Genomic DNA, 26,488 nt, shown 5'->3' on the forward strand with positions numbered 1-26,488 from the left:
TTTTTTTTCTTTCCACAACAAAATGGTCCTTTATTTACACTTTTGTGAATTTAGTAATGCATGATATTAGCTTGCCTAGCAACTGATAGCTAACCTTAACCAGACAGGATGTTCATCTCAGGAGTGAGGTAGCTTGTTTGCCTTGGGCACTGGGCCAAGTCCCTCCTACACATATTAGATTGATTTTCTAGCTTTGTGGCTCCCAACATATCCCCCTTTTTTGTTTTGTTTTGTCAGAGATGGGTGTTCCACTGCAGTTAGAGAAGCTGTATTTGGAGAAGTCTTTAAAGGACCTTTTCATACTTGAGATCTGTCTAAAGATTGTAGGTACTTGAATTCAGCAAAATAACCCAATGTAGTCCAGTAGTCCATAAAAGTAGTGGGTCAAACAGATGTTTCTTGCTAAGGGCGAATTTAATCACAGTGGTGGCCACGATGTGTGGCCATCCAGGAGGCTTAGTGCAACAGAAGGTTGACAGTGGGAGCTGCATTTAGAGAGGGGTGACATTTACTGGCAGCAAAGAGAGGATAGAAGATGACCCCTTGTGGTGGACTGACAACTGGGGTCAACTTGCAACACCTAGCCGAACTGAACTAGTGTGGTGCTAGGTGTGGGAGGCCCACCTGAGGGTTGCTTGTGGCAGCATAAGAGGTAGAACTGGAGAAGGGTAGTTGTTAGGGAAGTTGGCGGGAGCTATTGTTTTCTCTTGGAGCTATTGTTTCTCTTGGAGGAGTTTGGCATGCAGGCTTTCCTGATGAACTCAACTGTTCCTGTTGAAGGAGGCTGGAGCCTTGCTGTTACCGGAAATAGCTATGGTTCACATTGGATTGGGTGGGGACTCTGGTCCTTACTTTGAGCATTAATTTCTGACTCTGGAGGGGAACATGATGTATTCTTCAGTCTCCTGGAGAAGCTTGTCATGTTGGCTTTCCTGATAGGAGTTTGGCTGTCATTGGAGGAGCTCAGGACTAAACTGTCACTAAGGATGGCTATGGTACTTGTCAGGGGAGTTCTAGTTCTTACTTTGAGCGCTGCTTCCTGGCTCTAGTGCAGATCCCTCACCTTCCTATCACAGGTCCTTTATCCCACTTCTATAGTTTCTTATCCCACTTCCTAATTTCTACCACTGACTTTTGGGCCTTCCCAGCACAGATTTGTGAAACAGACCTACATGCGGTGTTGTGGGCTCTTGGCCTCCAGTTTGACCCTTGGGAAGCATTGTTATGGGCTCTAGGTCTTCAGCTGGACTCATGCAGGACATTGTCATGGGATACAGACTCTCAGCTGGATTTTTTGGTCTTCAGTGTGTGAAAAGATTTCTGGCACTCTTATATATGACTCTTTGGGTGATTATTATAAAATAGTCTTATAATTGAGTGTCTTGTATTACACTGTTCTCCTTGCAAACCCCTAAACTTCAATACCTCTCATGTCAGGGCAGCCATCAAGAAAAGAAAAGAATATGAAAAACCTGGAGTTGAAGTAGGCTTAGTTAGGGAATAGGCAACTATCCCTTGAAACTCTTTCCTAATGCTGGATAACTTCTGTAAGAATGAATTTGAAGGTGTGATACTGCACACTGAGTTGAAATTTGATAAAATATATTTTGGTTTCTTTCCACTCCAGTTTGCTTCTAAGTTAGCATAGTTCAACTTCTGTAATGTTAATACATATTTGTTAGGAAATACAGCAAAATCCCAGCTGAAATATGAAAGGAGTTTAATTTTCACTGACACGAACTACAGTTGAAACTACTTTTATGCTATAACTCAATAAATGATGGTTTTCCAAAAGCAGATGGAGGGAAAAACACATCCTACAATAGATCATTTATATCACATTTGTCTCTTTGGAACTGGAGCTCACTGATTTAAGGAAACATAAAGGAAATGAAAGATGGAATTGCGAAATCTTTGTGAAAAAGAAAAGGTCTCATTTTGACAAGCCAACTGGGTCATTTAGTATACACACTGAGCGTGAGAGAGAGACAGAGAGACAAAGAGACAGAGAAACAGAGAGCCAGAGGGAGACAGAGAGAGGATTCTGAAATGCACCAGAAGTTACTAAAAGCAGGTGAAATCTGAAGATACTTGACAATGACAGGGAAGGGCACTGTGTGTGCATGTAAGATGCCGTGGAGGGCCCATCCACAGTCTCTGTGGCGCTCACACTAGTGGGCCTGGAAGGACACAGACGCCTTTCCTTGTCTCCTGTCCATTCTACCCCAGGCCAGGAAGCAATAGCTCCTAAGCAGTGCCTTGCGTTTTCTACTCAATAATGCATCTGCTGAATAACTGTGTGAGGACAAGGGAAAGTGTCCTATGAGACTTTTCTTTCTTTCTTTCTTTTTTTAAAGAAAAAAAAAAAAAAAAAAAAAAAAAAAAAACATTAGAAATGATACAGAATTTCACTAAACAAAATGATAGGAATTCAACAATGGTTGTTATAGTACATATTGTTTTCCTCAAATTAGTTGTTCAGATAACCAGATATATGCTTGAAAAATTGGTCAAAAAATTAGAAAGAAGAAAAAAATTTAAGCGCTAAATATGCCTTTCAATAGGCCAGTAAAAATCAGCAGTACAATTATTCTAGCTATTCAGTACATGTAGAGAATATATATAAATACATATATTTATATATAAATATGTAAATATATATTTCCCCTTCTTTCTTTTTTCCTTTCCCACATCCCAGTTCCTTCCCTTTGAACAGTTTCTTTTCCTCTCACAGCATCTATTATACTTTTCAGAGTTCATTTACTTTCTCAGGTTCTCATACCAGGTAGCCAATGTGATGTTTACACATGCAGGTCTGATTTATTTCACTTATGACTCTGGTCACTAGTTGCATCCACTTACCTATAAAGCCTCAAGATTATCTTTTCTTATAGCTCAGTAATACGCCATTGTATAAAAATACCACATCTTTTTCCTCCTGCCTCAGTTGATGGGCATTTATGTTGTTTCCAACATTTAGCTATGACCAATTGTGCTGCCATAAACATGGGTGAACATATATTCTTGTGGTATATGATCTTTTCAGTTCTTCTGGAAAAATACCCAGGAGGGCAATAGCTGGCTTACCTCTAGTCCTAGTTTTCTGAGGACTCTCCACCCTGATCTCCATAGTGGTTGTGCCAGCCTGCACTCCCACCAACAGTGGAGAAATGCTCCTTTTCCCCTCCAGCCCCTCCAGCATTTGTTATTTGTTGACTTCATGGTGACAGCCATTTGTTCTGGGCTGAGATGGAACCTCAGTGTTGTTCTAATTTGCATTTCTCGAATGACCATGATGCTATACATCTTTTCATATAATTATTATTTGCCATTTATATTTTTTTCTATGAGACTTTTCTTTAAGCACTGTTAAACAATATCCTTTGCACAACATCCACAAGGTGCTGGGCTGAACAAGACAAGGACTGTGCAGGAAGTGCCTGTAGCCTGCGAGAGTGGCTTCCTGAAAGCCATATCCTGGACGGAAAAGTAGCAAAAGAACTACCAATAACAACACATAGTTGCTGACTGGGACCAGTGCCTCCTGCCTGCGCTGTCACAGGACAGGAGAATCCACAATCCTATCTCTTCTGACAGTAACTTTTACAGAATCAGTAATAGTCAAGCCATCTGAAATATTTTACAAATGTTAAGCCTAAATGTTTGCTCTCATGAATTCAAATGCCCGTAATTTGGGAATAGGAAGAGTACTGGAGTCAGAAATTTAACTTTAAAAACTATTTCTATGACTAAAGATGCCTTCAATTTCTGACTTCAATTTGGTCAGAAATTCCTAAATTCTACCCAACAAACCCACCACCCATCCTACTCTAGTATCTCTATTTTTCTGCAAAATAAATAAAACTTAAAAATAAAACAAACATGGAGATTTATGAAACACAAAGACATTAAACCAAGGCATTTAAAATGTATCTATTTTTGTATATATCTTTGCCTTGATGTCTTCTTTAATTGCCATTTTTAGCAAATACTATCTTATATTTTATTCATATTCATAAACCACCTTAAGATACTCTCAGAAGGAAGTGAGAATAAAAATAGAGTAAACATACTAACAAATTTATAACCTAAAAGATTCGATTTAAGGGAAGTGCTTCCAGTTAGACAGATGTAAGAAGTGTTTTTACAGAGTCTAGTCTCCTGTGAAACATCTTCCTGTCATGGGATTATACGAAGTATGTTTGTTTACCAAAATACATGCATAGTTTATTTCTTAAACCACAAAAGGATTATAATAAAGGGGAGCTGAGGATGGGGTGGACGTGGCTTAACAGTTTAACTATGCAACTGTAGTTTCCATCATGTGAGGATGGCCCATAACTTACTCACCATGTGTGCCCGAAAAAAGGCAGGAATGCAGGACTGGTTAGAAAGGTTGAGAATCTTGGAAGAGTCCTGTAGGACATAGATGTTGCCAAAGTCAACTTGAGTAGGATGCACGTAGATAACTGGGCCTTGTCCACTGATCTTTAAGTGACAGACCTACGTTTTATGCAAGAGAGAGAACAGGACCTGCTGAAAAGAGCTGGCCTTTACAACCAGTGAAAACAGAAGTGCTAGCCACCCCTTTAGTAGAACGCAGGGCATCAAAGGGTGTCCTGGGAACTGATGGCCCCTCCCATGAATGCTCCATGGTTGGAGAGATGCAGCGGTGGGCTCATAGGGTCAAACCTGAGACCTCAGCTAGGAATTCTTTCCCTAGGGTGGTCAGCTGCCCTGGGTCAGCCCAAAGCTATGTACTAAAGAAAAAATCAAAGTCTTGGCCCCCTGCGTCCCATGTAATAGTTTGGCCTCACAAGCACTTAAGGGCAGGTGCTTCAGAGTTAGATGTGGCCGGATTTTAGTCTCAGTTCTCTCACTTTAGTAGTGGCATATCCAGGCAGGACAACTGCACAAAGCCACTCTGTGCTCTGATCGCCTCAGAAGGTGGGCCTTTTTCTTTCATAAAGCTGTGGTTACCCTCTTGGGAGCTGCTTCTGTGCAGGGATGGGAATGTCACAGTGAGCCCAGCAGAGGTTCTGGAGCAGGGGCATATTTGGGGGTTGTTTTGCTTTGTGACGCTGCTTTGTAAGTCAGGTTCTATAGCACCTTATATGGAAGAGATAAAACCAAAACCATAGTTTATTATACTCTGTAAGCAAGCAGAATGATTTCAAACAAATGGGGGTTGATATCATCCATTTCTTAAGTAAACCAAACATCTAAGGACATATAGCCTGTTGGGCAACTTCCTCAAAGAGTCAAGATTTATCCTCCAGTTCAGCATGAGTAGCAGAGAGCCTTCCATGTCTCTCTCTTACTGACCTGCACAGAAACTTTCTCTGAACAGCGACAGTAGGTTGGTCTGGGCTATGGTTACTACAGTCAAGGCACAGGAAAAGCAGCAGGAGCAGTGAATGAAACAGATCTCACAGCCTCCAGATGATAAACTCAGTGCTAACAAGCCCAGCTTCATGCTGGGAACAACTGGAGAAGCTTGGTAAACACACAGATGTCCTGGGCCCTGGAGAGGGGTCACATAGGGGTGTGTGTGTGTGTGTGTGTGTGTGTGTGTGTGTGTATGTGTGGGTGTGGGTGTGGATGTGTGCATGCGCTTCTGATGCTTGAGTTAGGCTTCTTGGGAACAACTGCTATAAAACGTGACTACTCTCTGATGTTTCCACAAATAGATTCACCAAGTAATACCATATTTGTATTTTACCACTGCAGAGTAAAAATACAAAACTGTAACTACAGACCACTGGAAGCTCTGCAAATTTGGGGTGTGCCTTAATGGAAGAAGCTCAAAAGGCTTGGTAAGGAGCACAGCAATTTCAGCTGTGATTCTGAAACTGGCTCTCACCAAAGGAGGGTCCTGGCTTCCAAAGACAGAGACGTAAATTGTGGCCCTGTGCTCTCCGGTGACCTGGGTCTCCAGGGCTACTGGTATGCTCACAGTGCCGTTGGGGGCGATGACCCCGGAGGGCGAGGGGATGGAAAGGAGCATGGCCAGTGGGTCCTCACACACCTGGAGAGAGAGAAGCCGGGGGTAAGTGAGCTGTGTGTGGGTAGGACAGAGAGCCTGTTACTCTGAGCCAATTGTTGTCCTGAGCCCAAGGTGGTTCTTCAGAAATGTCTCCTTGACTAGGCAAGGCAGCGTGGAGGAGCACCTCAGCTCAGCCCACAGGAGGTCTGGTGAAGTGAAGTATGTATCAGGCTCCTACTCTTGACTTCCCAGCGCAAGATGCAGAAGTGACACCACACAGATGGGTTTACGATGACGGCCCTCCACTGCCAACTTCCTAACCTGGCCCTCCACACCTTCGCATTTGCTCCCCACTGCTGCACCCCTCCACACCCCACTGAGAGAGGCCAGGCTCCCAGCACTTCCTGAGCACATGATGCTGTCCCACCTCCAACCCTGTGCACTTGTGGCTCCCCTTCTTAAAATACTGTTCCCTGCAACCTGCCCGGCATGCCCCTCTGGGCTCCCCACTAGCTGTGGGACCCGTGAAGTCCTTTGCTCCACAGTGCTCTGGACAGCACAGTGACCATCTGCATGCCGCCTTCTTCCTGGACTGGAAGCTTCTTAGGGCATGGCCTGGCACCTCCTCCCCATGTACCCACTCTCTGGCCTGATGAATGTGCTTTATATGTATTTTTTTTTAACATAAATAATGAAGGAAGGAAGGAACATCATCCAGGGTTTACTCATGTGTGGTCCTCCCAACCCTGTTCTGTCCCATATTACTAGTTTTATGCAACAATCATTTTAAAAAATCCCATGATTAAATTATTTTGTGTAACTCCTTGTTTGGTGTGTGTGTGTGTGGGGGCAATTTTTTTATGTGATTTAGGCTTATTATGTATTCCAAGCTGGCCCTAGATTTACAGAGAAACTCATGCCTCAGCCTCTTGAGTTCTAGGATGACAGGCATGCGCCACCAAGCCCAGCCGTGTTTTAATAACTCTCCAGAAATACTTCTAAGGACCTGCATTTCTCAGGAGACTGAGTGTGCAGGTCTTCCCATTCTGGAACGCCTCATTCTCCTTTTGGGCCTGGTCAGGCCTCACATGTCCTTGTCACACTACTGCCTCGCCCTGTGCAGAGCGCTCTGCTGAGCCCCATGGGAGACTGAGACGAAAGTAACCTAGCAGTACTCAGCTTATCTCCATCCAGGTCTTGATGTTTTATGATTGTTAAGTTAATCTTAATTTCTTAGGCTATGACATGAAAATATCACATCTTGATATTGAGTAATTGGCTCCCCTTTACATTTTATTCCCAAAGCAAGTGTCCTACCCTATTTTCAGCCCTGATGTGCAGAAACTGCTTCACTTGACCCCAATTTCCTCTTTCACAGAAGAGTCCTTTGGCTGGCAAGAGGTAGCTCTCCTACCCTAAGTCTCCTCTGTTCTGGATTAAACACCTGACGTGGCCTCTCTCGTGACTTGGATTCGCAGACGACATGAAACACATTTTTGTTACTCCCAAGGCAAAGCAGTTCCTATTAGAAAGTACAGGGCCAGGACTTGAAGATAAAATCCTGGCTGAGTTTTGGCCTATGCCTGCCTATCCCTTCCTCGAGCTGTCATTTTCTGATGCAGCCTAAACCTGTATTGGTTTTGTGACCTTACTGCTTGTTTAACTGATATTGAATGTAAAGCCAATGACCCCGTCTGACTTTTCACATGAGCTTATATTAGAGTATTATACTTATATAGCCAGAAATTTAAACTCAAACGAGTTCTTAATAACTTAATTAGTGAACTTTGATTACTCTATAGATCTTTGAATCTTTTATGTGTATGTCAACTGCTTATTTTCCCAACTAGCCAAGTGTAGTAGCATGTGGAGAAACACATTTCATTAAGACATTAACACATAATCCCTCTGTTTTCTTCCAGCATTATCTCTAGCCTTCTGGTCCAAGAAGTCCATTTATAAATATTGCATTGCTATATATTGGTGATGCTGATCAAGTTGTAGCCATGGGCAAAATTAAAACTCATAGCTTATTCCCCGGGCAATTATTTGCAGGTGCACGTCTGTACGTAGGCTTAATTGACACTTTCTCTTCTTTATCAAGGGCACTTTCCCTGGGAAATGAACAACTGTTTATACCTGCAGCTGCTCACTTATGCAGATGGCAATCCAGCTGTGGCTTCATACCCTTATCCCCAGCTCACTGGAGGGTCACAAATCAGAATTACATAAGGTCACGTGTTTAGGAATATGAGTCTTCAGAAGGATGTCTCCTCCTCATCAAGGGCCTCTGATGGAAGAAAAGAACCCAGAAGAAGGGTAAAGCAACTCACCGGAGGCAGGACCTCATAGCATCCTGGAAGGGTGTCATGATTGACAAGCTCGATAGTTTTCTCGTAGGGGTGTTTCAGGAAGCAGAGCCCAAAGTCCATGTCGGTCTTCACTAGTCGAATGGCAGGTACAACACACCTGCTCAAAGAAGCCCATTGAATAATTCAAAATGAGAGCTTGTTTGCATATAGAGATGCACAGTCTTAAGGACATTTGTAACTGTCACATAGCAGTTTTTTCTAATGACTACATTAATCATTTTCAGATCTTTTCTCCTGTCATCGCTCTCTTAGCCTCAGTCAACTATTTTTTAATAAAAAAGGACTAGAAGCAGAATTCTTTAAATAGCTGTCTTTTGTGGGTAATGACTAACATCTCCATTATTTTTCAACTTGGCCTTCTTTTGACAAAGGTCCCCATGGCGCAAGTTTGTTAGGGTAGTGGGTCTGTTACCATGTCAAACAGGGCAATGCCACCAGCATGGGGTCCTAACTAGCCGTGACACTTTGCATGAGTCAGAAAATCTTCTGGGACTAGCAACAGCTCACATCACCTAAATAATGGTAATGATTCTAATTTCTATGCAGACCAGCTGTCTTGGGTGAGTAGGCTCTGGCAGCTGCCCAGTCCAGAACTGGCACCGTGAAGTGTTTCTGATATGGAGGGGCTGGGAAGAGGCAGGGAGCGTGTGTATAGTGGGGAGAGGAGTCAAAGCCCTGTGTTTGTAGTTAGTCTGTTATTAGGTGACCTGGGTTTTATTTTGTGTCTGTAGCTCTGTGTCTAATCTGCTCTGTGTCACTGTCGCAGCACACAGTGTAATGATGGTGATGACTGGCTTTTGAATTAAGACAGATCCCAGTTCAATTCTGACCTTACTAAGTGTCACCTGTGCTACTCAGAACCCGCTGCTTTTCCCCATGGAGTCCCCCTTCTCTCACAGGTAAAACGAAGGTCCGTCTAGGCATTGAAGTTGGCATTGCCAATGCTTTGTAGAGTGTCATGGGGAATCCAGGAGAAAACGTGTGTTGAGGTCACAGCCCAAGTGCTCAGTGAGAGGAGGTGACCTGCGGGGAGGGCATGGCCAGTTGGCACTGCTGGCTTCCTGACAGAGTCTCTTTAGGGTACAAGTTGTAATGGCAGGTCTTCTATTGAGAGCGGGCAGCTCCTGCAGGTTACATTGAAAGGAGGGACATGAAAGCGCCATTCTTTAAGCCCAAAGTGTGTGACTGAGCATGAGATGCTGTTCATTTTTAGCTAGAATGGAAGTTGTCACTTGACCCAAGGACTTTCAATCCTTTGCTGCCTGAAACCCGGTGGCTGGAAGGGTTTATGATATTTCACTAGGGTTTCACAGCTTGCATTAGTAGGTAATTCTAGCTTCTTTAGTCCTTCTTTTTAAATTTAGTATTTCTTGTTGATAGCTACGGGCAAAGGGGCTGAAAAATATCCAGAATAAGGATGCAGAGAAAAGGCATGGGAGACGAGCCTATCAGGCAACTTAGATGCAGAAAGTCTGAGATTAGCGTTCTGCTGATTTTAATCACAAAAATAGTTTAAGTTCTGAAGGACTATTAAGTAGATTGCAGCAGCACAGTGGGTTTGTTAGGGCTGTTACCTGGTGCCAGCTACTCTTGTAACACATGGGATGATGCCAGCTATTTTTCCCCACTGACCATCCCATCTGCACCCTCTTTAAGGAATATTTCTCCAAGATTCATGAGAGACTTAAATTCTAAAGCCCAATGGATTAGTATGATTAGTTTTACTGTTATCGTATCTCGTTCCTATACTCAGCACTTTCATCCACAGTCCCAGCTCTGGACACCATTTGCTCTGAGGAGAGAGTGGCCCCATAGGTAGGGTCATATTATCATTGGTAGGTGACGTCATCTTTCTCACTGCCACTATCCCCAAGAAGATGGTAACTGGCCAGGAAGACCCAGTCAAACAATGGCTGAGGCAGGATTTGATTCTGACTCCAGAGCCTCTTGCTGTACCCCTAAAATGGAGAGTTGGTGGTAGTTTTGAGGCATTTGTATTGCAGGCAATAAACTTCACCTACGAGGCCTCTCACAGCCTGAGATTGAAGGCCCAGAGACAGTGTCCCAGAGCAGGGACATGGGGGCTACATGAATCTTCCACAGTAGGACCGAGAGCAGTGCTTTCCTGCTGCATGACTCTGCAGCTCTATATTGAAAAAAGAAAATAAAATACCAGCAACTCACCACTTCTTCCTGCTAACACCCTTTTTCTCTGTTTCAGACTTTGAAAGTCAGACCCATCAGAGAGCACCATTTTTGATGCAAAACATACAACCCTTTGTATCTACAGCAAAGGTGCTTTGCAAACTTCTGTTGTTCTAAAGCTTTGTGCTTTTGAATATCAGATTCTGTTTCCTTTCTCAGGAAGGCAGATCAAAACCAGTGTTCACTGGCTGACACCCCAGTCCTGGGCTCAGGGGACTCTGGAAGAGAGGAAGCAAGGGAGTGATACCTGGCCGTGATCAGGAGAGCCAGCACCTCTTCCCCAACGCCCTCCACGTCCACAACCAGCGCCAGTTCGTATTTTTGCACAGTGTTGGAGCATAAAGTCACCTGGAGAGGAGAAGGTGAGAAGATGCTATTCTAAATGCCACCCTCTCTCTACACAGAGGAGAGCGCAGTCAGGTCCTTTATGTATGTATGACATTTCACTTGTTTCAGTTCAACAAGTTACACTGTCAGGTCAGGGCACGCTGAGTGGCTTCAAAGGCCAGGTTAGAAAACCAAGAGGCTTTTGTATGACAGGTTTGCTCATTCCTGAGGTGGCTTTATTCAAGAAGCTCCATACCCATCCAAGGTGGCAGGAGTGGTGGCAGGAGTGACGAGGAAGGTTGAGCAATATGTAGAAGATCTTTAATTACTGTGGGTGAAATTATTCCTTATACCTCCGGACTATCTAAATCATAAAAATCCAATGTAATGAAAAACACTATAATAAAATTTCTCTTAAATCAAAATAAATGAAAATAATCCTGTGAGTTCCCGAAAATGGCATAAAAATTAATCAATCTTGCCTCCCATTATTAGAGTAGAAAACAGGATGTTCCAAAGAAAAGGTCCGTTGAGGACAAAATCTGACCAAAACATTTTCCCCAATGTTTTTATTTTGAAACTTTATATTTAGGCTTTGAGAGCCTTGTTACAACTTTTAATTGCTTTAAAATGATCTGCACTGGAAGAGATACTTGTAAGTAGAAAAGAGCTTCTGGCATGAGTTGAGGCTTTTCTATCTATAAATTATGTATCAAGTACTAATTAAAATTTTTTTGGTTGCAGAGGGAATCACTGGATGCAAATTTGAGTCCACACAGACCTGGCTGAAGTGCAGACCAGGAGGGAAAACCAAAGCTTGGAAAAAGCTTTTTCAAATACAAAGGAAAAAGAAAGTGAAGGTGAAGCCAGTGACTTGGAAAGACACCTTGCTGGATTTGGCAAAAAGCAGAGAACCCTAGCAAGAGTGGAGCTCTTTATTTATGTAGCCGAGCTGCGGCTGGAGGGAAGAAAGGTGAACAGTTTTGGCAGAAGGCTGCTAGAGAGATACTGTGCTACGTCTTTTACAGCCTCCATGCATTACCTGGAAGAAGCAAAAGGAAAGATAGGTAACACGATGGCTGAGCATTATTAAGAAAACAGGCAAAAAAATAATTCCATTACAGCAGCATTTTCCATAAGGAAGGTCACAGAGATCTGGAGAAGTCATGATCCTGCTATCATCAAACTTCATTGGGCTTGTAGAGGAGAACGCATGGGGGAGCCAAAAATGCTCAGAAAGGTCAAGATGAGTGGATTTGAGGTGAAATGGCAAGAAACATTTAAAGCAAATGTGGGGAATAACATGATAGCGAGACTAAGTACTGCATGGTTGTCACTCAAGAGAAAATCATCAACCTTACCCTGGAAGCCTTACTTTTTCCCAGAAAGCATAAAATCCTTTCAGTGTGTTAGCCTTTCATATTGCTAGACCTCACTGTATGGAGAAGCAAAAGGGAGATAAGACAGTTAAAAACCTTATCAGTTAACTGTGAAGGAGTTCTGCTGGTGGCGTAGGGAGGCCAACACCAAGGCCCTGTACCGTCTGGATTTCGGACCAAGCACGGAGTGGGGGTGGGGATCGGGGTGGACCGGCAGCTGCCTTGCTGCTGTTCCTTTGGATCTAAAAACCAGGCATTGATAGAAACACTGCAGCGACACCCATGGTGAGGCCCAGATTTGTACTGTACATCTGAAAAAGTGGGGTGTCCCCTTTGGCATAAATCTGGATATTTATTGATTATGAAGGATCCAGGTCTGAAGGAGAGAAGAATCCAATTATCAATGAGTTCTTCTACTGTTTGCTGTTGGTACCAACATGTGGACTATCTGTAGAGAGCACTGGTTCTACTAGGTACGACCTAGAAGCCGCTGTTCCAGCAAAGGCATCGCATCTGGATTCATGGAAATCACTGGGACCCATGCGAATTTTCTTTTTTCACCGAATGTATCTGTGTCCGATTCCCCATGTTGCCTGTGTTCCTAGGCCCACTTCCCCATGGGAGTCAACAAGCACGGGAAGGGAGACCTGCTTCAGGTGTGGCTGCTGGGCTGTCTGTGCTCGAAGGCCGTGCACTGTGCTTTACCTTGATAGCAGCAAAGCTCTGGGAGCGAATGGTGCCACAGCTGGGAGTGATGGTGAATTCTTTTGGCTTTGTTGTGTCCATTTCTATTTCTTCACTGGTCCCAGACAGTCTTCTGTCACTTGAAACCTGCTCACCACTTGGGATGCTTTTCAGGCCACAGCCATCTCTAGGGATGCGCAGATTGAAGGTCATGGGGACCAAAGATGTATTATTGAGCGAACACATCAAGGTATGAGGAAATCCTGGAAAACAAAACATGAGGCAAGAAATAAATACAGCTCGGGCCGGCGAAATAATTCAGTGGACTGAGCACCTGCTTAGGCAAGCATAGGACTGGAGTTAGATCCCCAGCACCTCATGCAGCACCGGCCCCACCCCTGGGGTGCTGAGCTGGCCACCAAGACTGTGTGTGTGGTGGCACACAGCTGTAATCCCAGCACTGGGGAGGCTGAAAACAGGAGGATCACTATGAGTCTGAGTTGCGTAGTGAGATCCCATACAAAATACATTAAAATCAATAAATAAATACAGCTTATCACTACTTAACTCCAAATTGCTTTAAATATCGTTTTCAAGCACACAAACACGTGCATTTCATGCATTCACTGAGTGAATATTTGCAATGCATTTACCATGTATCAAGATAAACAGAAGATATAAAACAATTGCCTTGATTGTTACCTAGGTCCTTCCAAAGAAGCAGTCTTTATTATTAGTTTATTTAGTTGTCTTGAATAAGTGTACTTTGCATATATTTAAAAAATAAAATACAGATTTTTTTTTTTTACACAGAACCATGATTAGTCTTTATTTTCAGTGCTGAGAATTGACCCCCCCCACACACACACAAGGGCCTGTGTTTTTACTGAGCTACATCCCCAGCCCTTTTTTATTTTTTGAGACAAAGACTCATTATATCACTAAGTTGCTCAAGCTGGGCTCAATCTTGGTGATTTTCTTGCCTCAGCCTCCCAGAGTGCTGGGATTATAGGTGTGCCCATCTCATGCTTGCTGTTTTTATCTGCCAATGGGGAGAGGAGAAGCCAGGATGATTTTGCTCTGGCACGATTCAGAGAATGTCTGGATATGACAGAATCAGTTCGGGACCTGAGACTCTTGAGCTCAGGGCAGATGATGCGAACTTGTGCTTCTTTCTTAAGAAATGTGGATGGGCCGGGGAGATGGCTCTGTGGAATAAACACTTCCCTGGCAAGCGCAAGGGTCTGAGTTCAATTCCCCGTTCCACCAGAGAGAGAGAGAGAGAGAGAGAGAGAGAGAGAGAGAGAGAGAGAGAGAAAGAGAGAGAGGTGGATCTTTGCCAGGAAAAAAATACACTGAGGTCTGATTTTGGATTCCCTAGGTGACCACTGTATCTGCAGCCATCTTCAAAACAAAAACTACCTGTAACCATAAGGTAACACAAGTGCTTATTTCCACTGGATGTAAGTCCTATCTTCTACCTTGAACCCTGCTGTGATAATATACAGTTGGTCTCTTGAAGAACCTTCTCTTGAAAGGTTATTTTTGGATATTCCAGAAGAACTGCTTAAAAAGTCAGTTTCTCAATCATATTTTACTTTCCTGAATTGATAATGGTTCTTGAGACTGAGCTGTCTTAGCCTGCTTTACTTGATCACTTATGGGTTAAATTTTCTACTAAAATATTTTGCAAGAAATAGATCCCATAGAATCAGATACATGTCCAAAAGCATCACTCAGACCACTTCCTTGAAGCCACAAGCTTTTCATTAGAATAAAGCCATTTATAATCTAGCTAGAACAATTCCTGCTATTACTATCTCTATACTTCATATTGCCTGTCAAGAAGCCTAAGGGGAGGGGATATTAGTAAAAGATTGAATGGCAATTAATGTGAATGTTATTCCTGGTTGTACTGTTCTATTGTGAAAGGAAGTGTTTGATGTTACAGACCTCTATGTACCCTTCAGTTGGTATCTATTAGATGAAAGGTCAATATTTACTTGCCTTTTCTTGGAATAATTACCAATATGACTCGGCATAATGTTCAAGGATTCACAGAGGCAACGCACAATTCTCCCAGTACTTACATAATGATTGAAAGAACAAGGTTCTCAGAAGAGTCATTGCTCTTTCAATTTACATATTTTTACCTGGCCTAAAAAGCCCCTAGTAGGCTGGGTGTGGTGGTGTGCACCTGTAATCCCAGTGCTTGGGAGGCTGCAAACAGGAGAATCATTACAAGACCGATCTGTGTAATGAGGCTTTGTACTAAAAATAAACAACAAAAATAAAAAGCCCCTAAGACTTCTTGAAGAAATTAGCAGCTGAAGATCATAAGGCTACAAGCAAAGATATTTATAATTTTTTAAATTCTTTTTTTATTATCTAAAGAGTACAAAACAGTATGAAAAAAAATAAAACAAAAACATTAGAAACGAGACAGAACTTCACCAAACAAAACAATAGGAATTCAACAATGGTTGTTATATTCTATAACGTTGTCTTCAAATGAGTTGTTCAGATTTCCAAATATAAGCACACAAAATTGGTAAAAAAGAAAAAGAAAAAAGTTATTACAAATTAAATAGGACAAGAAAAAAAGAAACAAAACAAAAAACCACTGCTCCACTCTGTAGACAAGCAGAAATCAGCAGTATAATTCTTTCAAAAGATGGTACATCATTTGGAACGTGACCTCTCTACTCAAGAACCCTTATCTAAATAGATTATGTGCTCCTAATTTTTCTAGTAAAATGAAAGTCTCATAAAGCAAAGGGAACTGTGTTGGCAGATCATTATGCAAATCAGGTGGCTCTTTTGTAGTTATTCATAGAAATAATTGAGAATGTGTGACGAGTAAACACACACTGTACACCCAATCCATTTTAGACATAAAATTTAGACTCATATTTAGAAAGCAAACATTGCCTGTAATGGGAATCTTCTGGCCACTTCCATGATAGCTGGCATACAGCTATGCCCCTAAATCTAAGATGATATTTGACAAAATGTTATACTACGGATTCCCCAGCAAAGAAGAGATAAAATGGGTTCTGAAGAGTCAATACGAAGCTCTCTCCTTTGCAGCTGGGCTGTGGCTGCTTCCTACCTTACATCCTGCTACCATATTCCAGGAAAATTGTATATGTGGGATATGGGTTTCCAGAAGGGAGACAGACAGTACCAAATCCCATAATTCAGAATATGTGCTTGTAACTCTCAGAAAATGCCTCAGGTGGGCTTGAACTTCCCTGTACAGAGAGATCATTACACAACTCTGACCAGGAAGTTACAGACTATAAATTTCCTATCTGGGGGTATCACTTTGCACTAGAAGAGTTACAAAGAATCTCAGAGTATGTTAACCCTTTGATCTAGAATTTCATGATCCACAATCTCTGGGTAAAACAGAGCACAAAAATAGTGTTATGGCCAGGATCTCTGAGGCTCTTGGAGTTCTTTGGTAAGGTTTTGCTTTTAGTTCTGATGTCCATCAGATCAGCTCAGGTCTCTTTGCAATTTAGGTTACTTTATGAAATAATAACTAACAGATCCACGTGGTTACAAACCTTCCATCAGCCTAAGCCAACCTTGTTTCCTTCAGACATTAACTATTGTCAAAATCTAATTCATCTTTAAGTTCAAGTAGCCTTCTCTAAAAACCAACCCTCAGAATCTCTCCTCCTTTGCAGCTTGAAGAAAAACTACTCTGAAAAATTCTTCAATAAGAGTCTTCAGAGCTTTCTAATAACTGTCCCTGCGGTGAAGTTTTGAGATGGACTTTGAGTAAAAAGGTGCTCACAGAAGCTCGATTCTTAGACAGAATCCTAGTCTAACAATTATTTTCTCACGACTAATTTGAAAAGTGCACTGCACTATCTTGTGGTACTTCTGCTACCATAGATAACTGCTGCTAAGCAGTTGTTTCATATAATTTTGCTCTCTAGTGGCTTTCAAGGCCTTCTGTTTAGTGTCAATGTTCTTGAGTTTCACTACGATATTTCTATGTTTGGATGTACTTTGTCTGACTATACACTGTAAAGACAACAATTTTGCTTTAGTTCAAAATTCTCAGCCCCCATCCTTCCAAATAACAATTTTTAGCTATTTTTCACTGCCTCTCTTAAAACTACTCTATTGAACTTTTAAATGAATCTACTTTGTCATTTCTCCCTACTTAATTTTCATATTTTTAAGCTCTTTTGCTTGCTTTCCTATGTCCGACATGGATTTCTCAATATCAGTGAATTGTTAATAGAGAGTTAAGTTTCATGCCTGACTGCCAAGGCTTGGGGAGCTCAGTGCAGGGCAAAGGTGGAGGCTGGAAGGATCCCATAAATCCAATGTTTTGAGCTGCACTTAGTTCCTTCCTGCCTAGACAATACTCCAATCTCAGCTACACTGGTCCACAGATCTCTTGGTTTATCTACTTCGCACATCAGTCTCTAGGCTCGTGCTGGTTTCCAAGCTGTGTGGCGTGGGGGCACGCGATGGGAGGAGCCTGCACTGCTGCACCAAGACTCTCCCAGTCATTCTGCTCCTCGGGCTCATGCACAGGGAACGTATTAGCTATCTTGAATAAGTGTATTTATTTTTAAATTCGAACACCACCACAGCAGCCTTTTGGCTGGTGATGGCAATTTGTTATCAACAAAATCTGTTTCATAGGTATATTTAAGAGAACGCTTGCGCTCTGCCAGACACAGATTGCCTTGAGTATCTTTATCCACGAGCAGCCTGGCTGCTGCTCCCACCACTGTTAAAATTGTACCTGGAAATCACTAGTGACCTGCACTCAACCTGGCGTACCTTGAAGTAAATTTTAACTATTTATTAGAAGCAGCCCTTTAAAAATTCACAGCTGTGCTTCAAAGACCTTGTATTTACTGGTGTTTTTATGGTCACTGATGTTCACTGGATATTATAAATACTTAAAAACAAAATGCAGCATTTTGAGGACTCGGCATATGCTTCCTCTTTGCCACATTTCACTGAGATGCACTATACTAGGCGTCTTGATGCAGTTCTCTGTCTACATTCTATATAAGAAAGTTTTAGATATTTTTTTGACTCAATAATACCATCATTATATAGTGCTTGTGTGAACACTTTAGAGCTGAACTATACACCAGATTACAGAGCATGAGTTAACGTGAGATACCCTGGAGGAACTGACTTGTGATGCTTCTTCAGGCTGTTTCCCTTCTCTGGGGCAGTGTGATACAGGGCACACGGTCTGAATGTTCTGGTGCTGGGCTTCATAGCTGGGAAAATGCTGGGAAAAGCATGCTGCCGGCATGCATTAGTTGTCCAGACCGCCCCTTTCACTCAGTGTCTGCTACTTGCAGAACACCTTGGGTATAGAACTGCACTTCACATCGTGCACCAATCCTATTCACCCTAGAGAAAGTCTGCTCTCTTCCCTGGCCACTGGATGACCAAGATTGCTTTTATTTTCCTTCAGAAGAGCCTATCACTCAAGTATACCATGCTCATTTGTACAAACCCCTCCTGCTGTTTTCTTATAGTAATAGGCATCCTACTCCATTTATATAGATTTTTCTACAGTATCTACCTCATGCCTTTTAATGTACAGAGGGAGAAAGAACTATTTTTCCCCAAAGTAGATGGATCTACTCAAAATGGAGCAAGACAGATGTGAGGTAATAAAACAAAATAGAATTATGAAGTAGGAATTGAAGCTGAAACTTCTCAACTATTTTTTCATTATCACCTTGTAAAAGAAAGGTAAATTACTTTTTCTTTTTGGTATTGGGGATTGGTAAATTACTTTTAAGTTAAAAAATTAATCAAATATGATATGAAGTTAGGTTTAAATTCTCCCTAACAAACACTAAAGAATGAGATTCTGTTGGGTGAGATCAAACCTTGGCAGACCCTAAACCACTGTTATACTGAAGGTTTTTACATTACCCAAGAACAGTTTTCTGTCTGTTTTGGAATAACATCCTCCCTGTTGTTGGGCATGAATTTAGAGAGCTGCCAAGTAAAATACCAATTGTGCTCCTGCTGTGTGACCTTAGAAAGTTGTTTAACTGTCTCTTGGCTCTAGGCTTTCTCCTCTAAATTAAAGATATTAAGTAGAACCTCCACATAGGATTGCTAAAAGGTTTAAATACAGTACTGCATGTAATCCACTTAGTAGTGGATAAAACACAAGAAAACCAATAAATGGAGCTTTTGCTCCTGCTCCTGCTAAGGCTGCTGTCATTTTTATTAGCAGGGAAGCTCAAATAGGAAGACACAGCTCAGGGAAGCTAGCAAGTGAGAGGACAACAACAACAACAACAAAATATAGCATAGCCCTCAACTTAGGGTCCTGGAACACCTGAACCAAAGCACATTCAACTTACCTTAAATTCGACAGCTCTTTGTGAAGAGACTACTGTAAGCCTGACTGGCAAATAGAATCTGCATTTAAATACAGTGTCGAGTGTTCCGGTAGCAGAGTGAAGCACAAGGAGCTATGTCTTGCTGCTGGAAGCAGGGAGATGGCGGCAGCCTGACAGTGCCTAGGGACTGGGACATGGCTACCACTTGCACATATGAGCTAAGAAACAACACTCAACTGCCTCAGCCACAGAGAGGGGAGGGACATTCTCAGCCCTCTTGACTGTCACCTATTTAAAAAATGGTAAGAGATGGTTATAAACCTTCTTTTTTCCAACGAAGAGACAAAAAAAATCTATCCAACTTCTAAATTGAATATGGAAAATTACTCACCATAAGAAACATCGCCAAAGTGCAGAGCAGGAACATTAAAATGGAAGGTAGGCCCAATGACGCAGCCTCTGCAAGTAGGAATGCAAAATGGGAGACTCCAGTGAATGCAAGGGAATGATCCGAAATTGGCAAGAGGGTAAGCATTATACACCTTAACTTGATGTCAGATAGGAACGATGCGGTATCTGTCACAATAGTTCTAAAAACTGTTTTTCAAGACTCAAATGGGTATTAGGAAATGATGCTGATGAAATCTCATTTCTCCCAGCAAAGAGTGCAGAGGCAGAGAACAATCACTAAACCAATGGTGTAGAAACAAGGCTATCTTGGATGCAACTTGGATTATGTCATTATTAACTCATTAAAACTAAAAATTATAGCCCTAATCACAGTTACATCAAAGACTACCAGTGACACCACTAATCCTCATCCCATGCTTTCGTAAAACTGTTGGAATTTCCTTTCCTGTCACCACTTCACTGTGGTGGTGGTCAGTCATTTCACCTGTCCTAGCCTCAGTTTCTCTTCTTCTTTTACACTTCTTCCGATGTAAAAGAAAGGAAAAGCAGGAAAGGAGCTAGCAAAAGAGCACAAATGAGTCCTTTAATCAGTACAGAAGTTGAAAGAGCCAGAGAGAAATCCCATTTGTTCAAGGTACTTATAACAGAAAACTGTGACTGAGTGATACCATCTGGACTTAGATGTGGTCACAACCATTTTAACAGTGGCATTCTCTTGATTGTTAGGAGAGTTTCTGTCAAGATTTTGCCATAGATCAATGCAGGAATGTTTTATAATTATAATTTTAATGACTAAGCAAGAGATTGATCAAATTATTCTATGTTAAGTGAAACATGTTGAATACAAAATACATTCATGATATAGTTAGAATTTTATAAAATTACATATGCAAAAATAGGAGGGAATAAAGGCCTACCAGATAGCTCAGTGGACTAAAGTGTCTGCTTAGGCAGCATGCAGCGGCCAGGGTTCAACCCCTGGCGTGTTGTATCAGCCCTGCCCCTGGGGCATGCTGAGATGGCCATTGAGACTGGGAGTGGTGGCACACGCCTCTAATCTCAGTGCTTGGAATTGAAAACAGGAGAATCACTGTGAATCCAATCTATGTAGTGAGACCCTGTAGACCCTGTACTAAATACATTAAAAATAATTTAAAAAATGGGAGGGAATAAAATTGCTCATGAGCAATTCTAAATATTATTTTAATTTTACAGTGTGATTTATCTAGCCACTTAAAATACTGTGCCATGTAACTGTAGGAATAGAAATAGCAAAAATATAATATTTGTTCTGATGTTTCAAGACATAGTAGCAAAAATAAAGTGGTATTGAGGATAAAATACCTGGCAATAAAAAAGTAAGAAATGAAATTCTATAATCCACAATATTAACTTCTTTGATATTTCTGGGGCCCAAAAAAGTTTTTCTAACAAAGTAATATGTAAGTGTTAGTGTGGAGAGCTAGGAACAAATTATATGTGCATGTCAGTCTTCAAAATTAGACATTTACTCGTGATATATACCAGGTTTTCAAATTACTTTTCATAGTTTGAAATATTAAGACCATTTTGGACACATGAAACATTGAGCTTTAACGGAAGTGAAGTGGAGAAGAAAATTCAGGTCAATTTCTCTTAGTAACTGGTGATTTTGCGGGGGGATAAAACCCAGTGCACATCTTTCCACAGTCTGGCTTTCATTCAGGTTGAAAGAGATGAGAAATGAACATAAAAAAAGACTGTCATAGGAATTTGGGGAAATGTTAAAGTCCAGAAGATGGAATCAGAGAGCTCAGCACCACAGAGCAACTGGAGCACTCATTAGTCTAAGGTTACCTGAGAGAATGCTAAATCCTATTCATCATAATGGAAAACCCAGGTACATCCCACCCTGGTCAGACAATGCTAGTGATATGCACTAGTACTTTGGAATCTTTAAGAGGATAGAGACTTTAAAAAAAAATTCATCTAGGAAGTTATAGAACTATTCAATCTTACAGGCTTCTGGACAAATTTTAAATGACAGCTTCATTGAGACATAATTCACGTATGATCAAATCCACTCAGTTAGTGTACAAACCAGTAGTTTTTGTATTAACACACATATGTGCAAACATCACTCTAGTTTTAGTACATTTCAATCATCTCAAAAAGAAATTCTATGTCCCATCTTTCACCCCTAGACTTAAGCAACTACTGCTCTACTGATTTTCATGGATTTGTCTATTCTGAACATTTCTAATACATGAAATCATGTCAAGTGTGATTTTCATGACTGGCTTCCTTCACTTGTCATATTTTCAATGTTCGCTCACTGTACGATGTTATATATCCATGCTTCATTCTGTTTCATTCATTTTTATGGCCAGATAAAATTCCACTGTATCAATATACCACATTTTTGGCTTCTGTGAATGATGCCGCTATCAACACGCATAGACAGGCTTCTGTGTAGGTTTGTTTTCATTTACCTTGACTATAGGTCTAGGAGTGAAATTGCTGTATTATATGGTAACTTATTATGTACCCATTTGAGATGTTATCAGACTATTTTCAAAAGTGGCTTCCACACTTTGCACTTTCATCACCAGTTTATCACTGTTATGATTCTTTCATATTTTCACTAAACCCTATTTTCCATTTTATTACAGTCATCCAAGGGAGTAAATGATTATCTCATTGTGGTTGTGATTTTCATATCCTTGATGAGCCATGATGTTAGGAGTTTTCACGTCATTCACTATTTTATATCTTTCTTTGAGAAATGTCCTATTAGAAGCTTTGAATAATGCTTAAATTGAACTACTTATCTTTTATTATTGAGTTTTAACTGCTCTTCATGTAGAGTAGATACATCTCCTTTATTAGATATATGGGGGTTCAAATACTTTCTCCTATTCTGTAGGCAATCTTTTTTATTTTCTTGACAGTGTCTTTTGAAGCATTATACATTTTGATAAAGTCTAATTTATTTATTTTCCTTTGATTGTGCTTAAATGCCATATTTGAGACTCACTGTACAATCTAAGGTTGTACACAATTATGCCTGTATTTTCCTCTAATTGTTTTATAGTTTTAGCTCTCACATGTAGGTTTTCGATTTATATTGGAGAAATTCCATTTTCCTCTTAGTTTGTTGAATTTGTTTCTTTTAAAATCATGACAGAATGTTGAATTTTGGCAAGTGCCTTTTTTATTTTCACTGAGCTGATCATGTGGGGCTTTTCTTTGATTAATATAGGACATTAATGGTGTTATTACACTGATTAATTTTTGTATGTTCAACCAACTTGCATTCTTGGGATAAATTCTACTTGGGCATGGTGCATAATATTTTTTATATATTGCTGGATTTGATTTGCTATTATTTTGTTAAGGAATCTTTGTGTCCATATTCATAAGGTTTATTCATTAATTACCTTCCATGTTCATTTAAGCATAATGTTACACTTTTATCTTCCCCACTTTTGCGTAGAGTCTTGCTTATGTGCTAGGCATTGTGGAAGATACTTACGATTCTAAGTAACACTTCCTGATGCCAAGAAGCCAAGAAGCTTGATGCAAAAGTTTTAAGAACTGATATTCGAGTGCTGATGAAGCGCCTCAAGGGCCCAGAGGAACTAACTGTCATGATAGGTGAATTGTTATGGGGGAAGGGGATGCTGGTGTTCATGCACTGAGGCTGTGCTTCCACTCTTCTTGCACCATGCATACACCTGAAGGATGTCAATCAGGGCTAGGGTAATTACAGTGCACCTTTCTGAGGAATCAATATTATTCAGATATTTGGAAAACAATTTTTGTTTTTGTATTTTTAGTACAGGGTCTACAGGGTCTCAGTATGCAGATCGGACCCGTAGTGATCTTCCTATTTACAGCCTCCCAAATGCTGAGATTATAGGTGCATGCCACCATGCCCAGTCTCAATCACCATCTCAGTGTGCCCTGGGAGGGGCTGGCAGAGCAGGCCTGGGGACCGAACGCCGGCCTCTGCGACTGCCTAAGCAGGTACTTTAATCTGCTGAGCTATTTGGCTGGCTCTTGGAAAACAAATTTTAAAATAACCAACACAGGTATATTATGGAAAAGACTGTAAATGTCTTGCAGGATCTCTGATAAGCTTTGAGACTTATGATTGTGACAGGCTACCCCCGGCCATGCTTCAGAAGCTTTGAGGCTCATCTCTTCATGCTCCTTTGTTGTTGGGAGTTACGTCAGTTTCCTAGGACTGCCATAACGAAGTACCATAGATTCAAACCTTAACAACAGAAATGTACTTCTACTGTTGTTGGAAGAGTGGGTGCTGACAGGGTTGTCTGTTTTTCCTGAGGGCCTCCTCCTCAGCTTGTAGATGGCCTTCTCTACGTCCACTCTGGGCTTTTTCTATGTGTGTGTGAGTCCTAATCTCCTCTTCTTGAAATGGACAGCCATCGTATTGGATTAAATTCTACATAAATTTAACTTAATTAACAATTGAAAGGCCCCATATTCTACAACAGTTATATTCTGAGGCCTTGGCTATTAGAATTCAACATCTGAATTTTGAGGGGATACAAGCAGTCCATAACAGGGGCACTTAGACAGGGTTTGAGAATAAAACACAATCACGTTTACTTTTTTTTTTTTTTTTACTGGGGACTGAACTCGGTATTGTGCTTGCCAGGCAGGCTCTTATGCCGCTGAGCTATTTCCCCAGGAATCATTTTTTAACCACACTTGAGATTCTGCCTGTCTTTTCTTTTCTTTTCTTTTCTTTTCTTTTCTTTTCTTTTCTTTTCTTTTCTTTTCTTTCTTAATGTATTTAGTACAGGGTCTACAGGGTGTACAGGGTCTCACTATGTAGAATCAGACTTGTAGTGATTCTCTTGTTTTCAGCCTCCCAAGGGCTAGGATTACAGGCACATGCCACCACACTGAGTCTCAATCTCTGTCTCAGCGTGTCCCTCGGGGCAGGGCTGGCACAGCATGCTGGGGATTGAACCCTGGCCGCTGTGCTTGAGATTCTGCATTTCTAGTAGATAGATCAATGAAATGTCCTAGGATCTGTGAGGCCATATGTGTCTGTCTCTTTTCTATGTTTTCCAAAGCCCCAAGAGATAGCTCAGCTTATAGATGCAGGAGGACCCTGTTAGGAAAGGACTGCCATCAAAATTACCAATGAGTTGCTGTAGAATCCAAACAGTGTCAGAACAATGTGGTCTGAAGAGACAATCTTTCCTTTCTGAAGATACTGTTTTTTAAGTACCGTCAATCAAAATTGCCCAGTAGTACAAATAACTTATTTTCAAAATCTGAGATTAAACTCTGCTATTAATAACCTTCATTTATCAGAAGCAGCTGGAACTGCCATAAAATACTTCTGGGCTGGGGACATAGCTCAGTGGTACAAGCACCTGCCTGACAAGTGCAGAGTCCTGAGTGTGATTCTCAGCACCAGAAAAAAATAGGAAAAAAATTCTGACATAAAAGCTGCACATAGACCAGGAGTGGTGGTGCACACCTGTAATCTCAGCGCTGGGGAGGCTGAAAACAGGAGGATCACTATGAGTCTGAGTTGCATAGTGGGATCCTGTACCAAATACATAAAAAAAGGAAAAAAAAATCAGCATGTGTTCCTTCTTGGTTGACTATAAGTGGAATCTCTGTAAAAAAACAGGTAATTAAGATAATTTAAAAGAATTTCCTGGGGCCCAGGAGATGGCTCAGTGGAATAAGTGCTTCCCTGGGAAGCGCAAGGGCCTGAGTTCAATTCCTGGTTCCACCAAAAAAAAAAAAAAAAAAAAAAAAAGAATTTCCTTAAAAAATAATAGAAGACAAAAGTTTAGAAAAATTGTGATAACAACAAAAAATTGTGGTAACAGTTTAGATAAGATTATTTTATTCACGTATTACTGTAATAATTTATTTTCTTCAAACATCCTAAAATATGGACAGTAGTTAGAAACTCATGTTCAAATTCTTGTAACAGTAGAGGCCTCCACTGTTACTTATTTTTTAAGACAAAAGATGTTAATGTATGAATTTTTTCTTCTAAATTAAAATCTCAGTACTCAGGTTTCATTGCAGTGTTCGGCAATTTGCTATAAATAAGTGGGCTTGGGTTTCAGTGAGGGCGCTCACTTCCACAAGGGCATCATCACTGGATTATAAGGTTAAAATCTAGAGAAACCAGACAATAGACTATCCAAATAGTCTCTGTATCTATAGTATAGTAAATAACATGTGTCCATGAGGGAAATACTGGAAATTTAACACACTGCATTATCCTGAAGTGTTCCTACCAAGAAAGATAGTTACAGACATGATCAGGAAAGCAGTGGACCAAAACTTCAGCGTCCACCTTTGTTGTCACCATGCCTTACCTAACGGTCAGCTTCACAGGCTCGGGTGACCCCTTCACACTGATCAGGAACTCTTCTTCAAAGTGCCCCAGGATGCCAGAGCTGAAGGAGATCTGGATGGCTTGGACGGCACTTGGCTCGATGATGCCTTCTTTGGGACTGAAAACAAAGCAGGCCCCCAAAGCCGAGGTTGGGGGGACCACATGGAAGAGGGCGTCGATGCTGCCTTTGTTGGACAGTACAGCCTGTGTCAATCAAAGGCAAGGAGGTATAGGTCAAGGGACCTGCAATCAACTTGCATGTAAGTAAGTGGCTACATTATTTAACACTGTAAGTAGCACCCCGAGAAAACTCTCTGGGGGAAATGAATACTCTGATATCTTGAATGTTTGAGGACAGGACTTCCAAGCCAAAAAGTAAGCCTATA

The 26,488-nt window shown here is 41.2% G+C and overlaps 1 protein-coding gene across 1 annotated transcript in view; it reads right to left on the reverse strand.

Moving 5' to 3' along the window:
* Hydin (HYDIN, axonemal central pair apparatus protein) overlaps nt 1–26,488 on the reverse strand; it is a 433,520-nt gene that overhangs the window by 246,206 nt on the left and 160,826 nt on the right. Inside the window, exons 13-19 of the mRNA XM_023709202.1 lie at nt 26,083–26,306; nt 19,701–19,768; nt 12,975–13,216; nt 10,811–10,911; nt 8,320–8,455; nt 5,864–6,028; nt 4,351–4,503 (exon numbers count right to left, since the gene is read on the reverse strand). Coding sequence (XP_023564970.1) covers nt 4,351–4,503; nt 5,864–6,028; nt 8,320–8,455; nt 10,811–10,911; nt 12,975–13,216; nt 19,701–19,768; nt 26,083–26,306 — 1,089 coding nt within the window. The remainder of the gene's footprint in view (nt 1–4,350; nt 4,504–5,863; nt 6,029–8,319; nt 8,456–10,810; nt 10,912–12,974; nt 13,217–19,700; nt 19,769–26,082; nt 26,307–26,488) is intronic.

This window comes from Octodon degus, unplaced genomic scaffold, assembly GCF_000260255.1.
Source record: "Octodon degus isolate 3935 unplaced genomic scaffold, OctDeg1.0 scaffold00011, whole genome shotgun sequence".
Taxonomy (NCBI): domain Eukaryota; kingdom Metazoa; phylum Chordata; class Mammalia; order Rodentia; family Octodontidae; genus Octodon; species Octodon degus.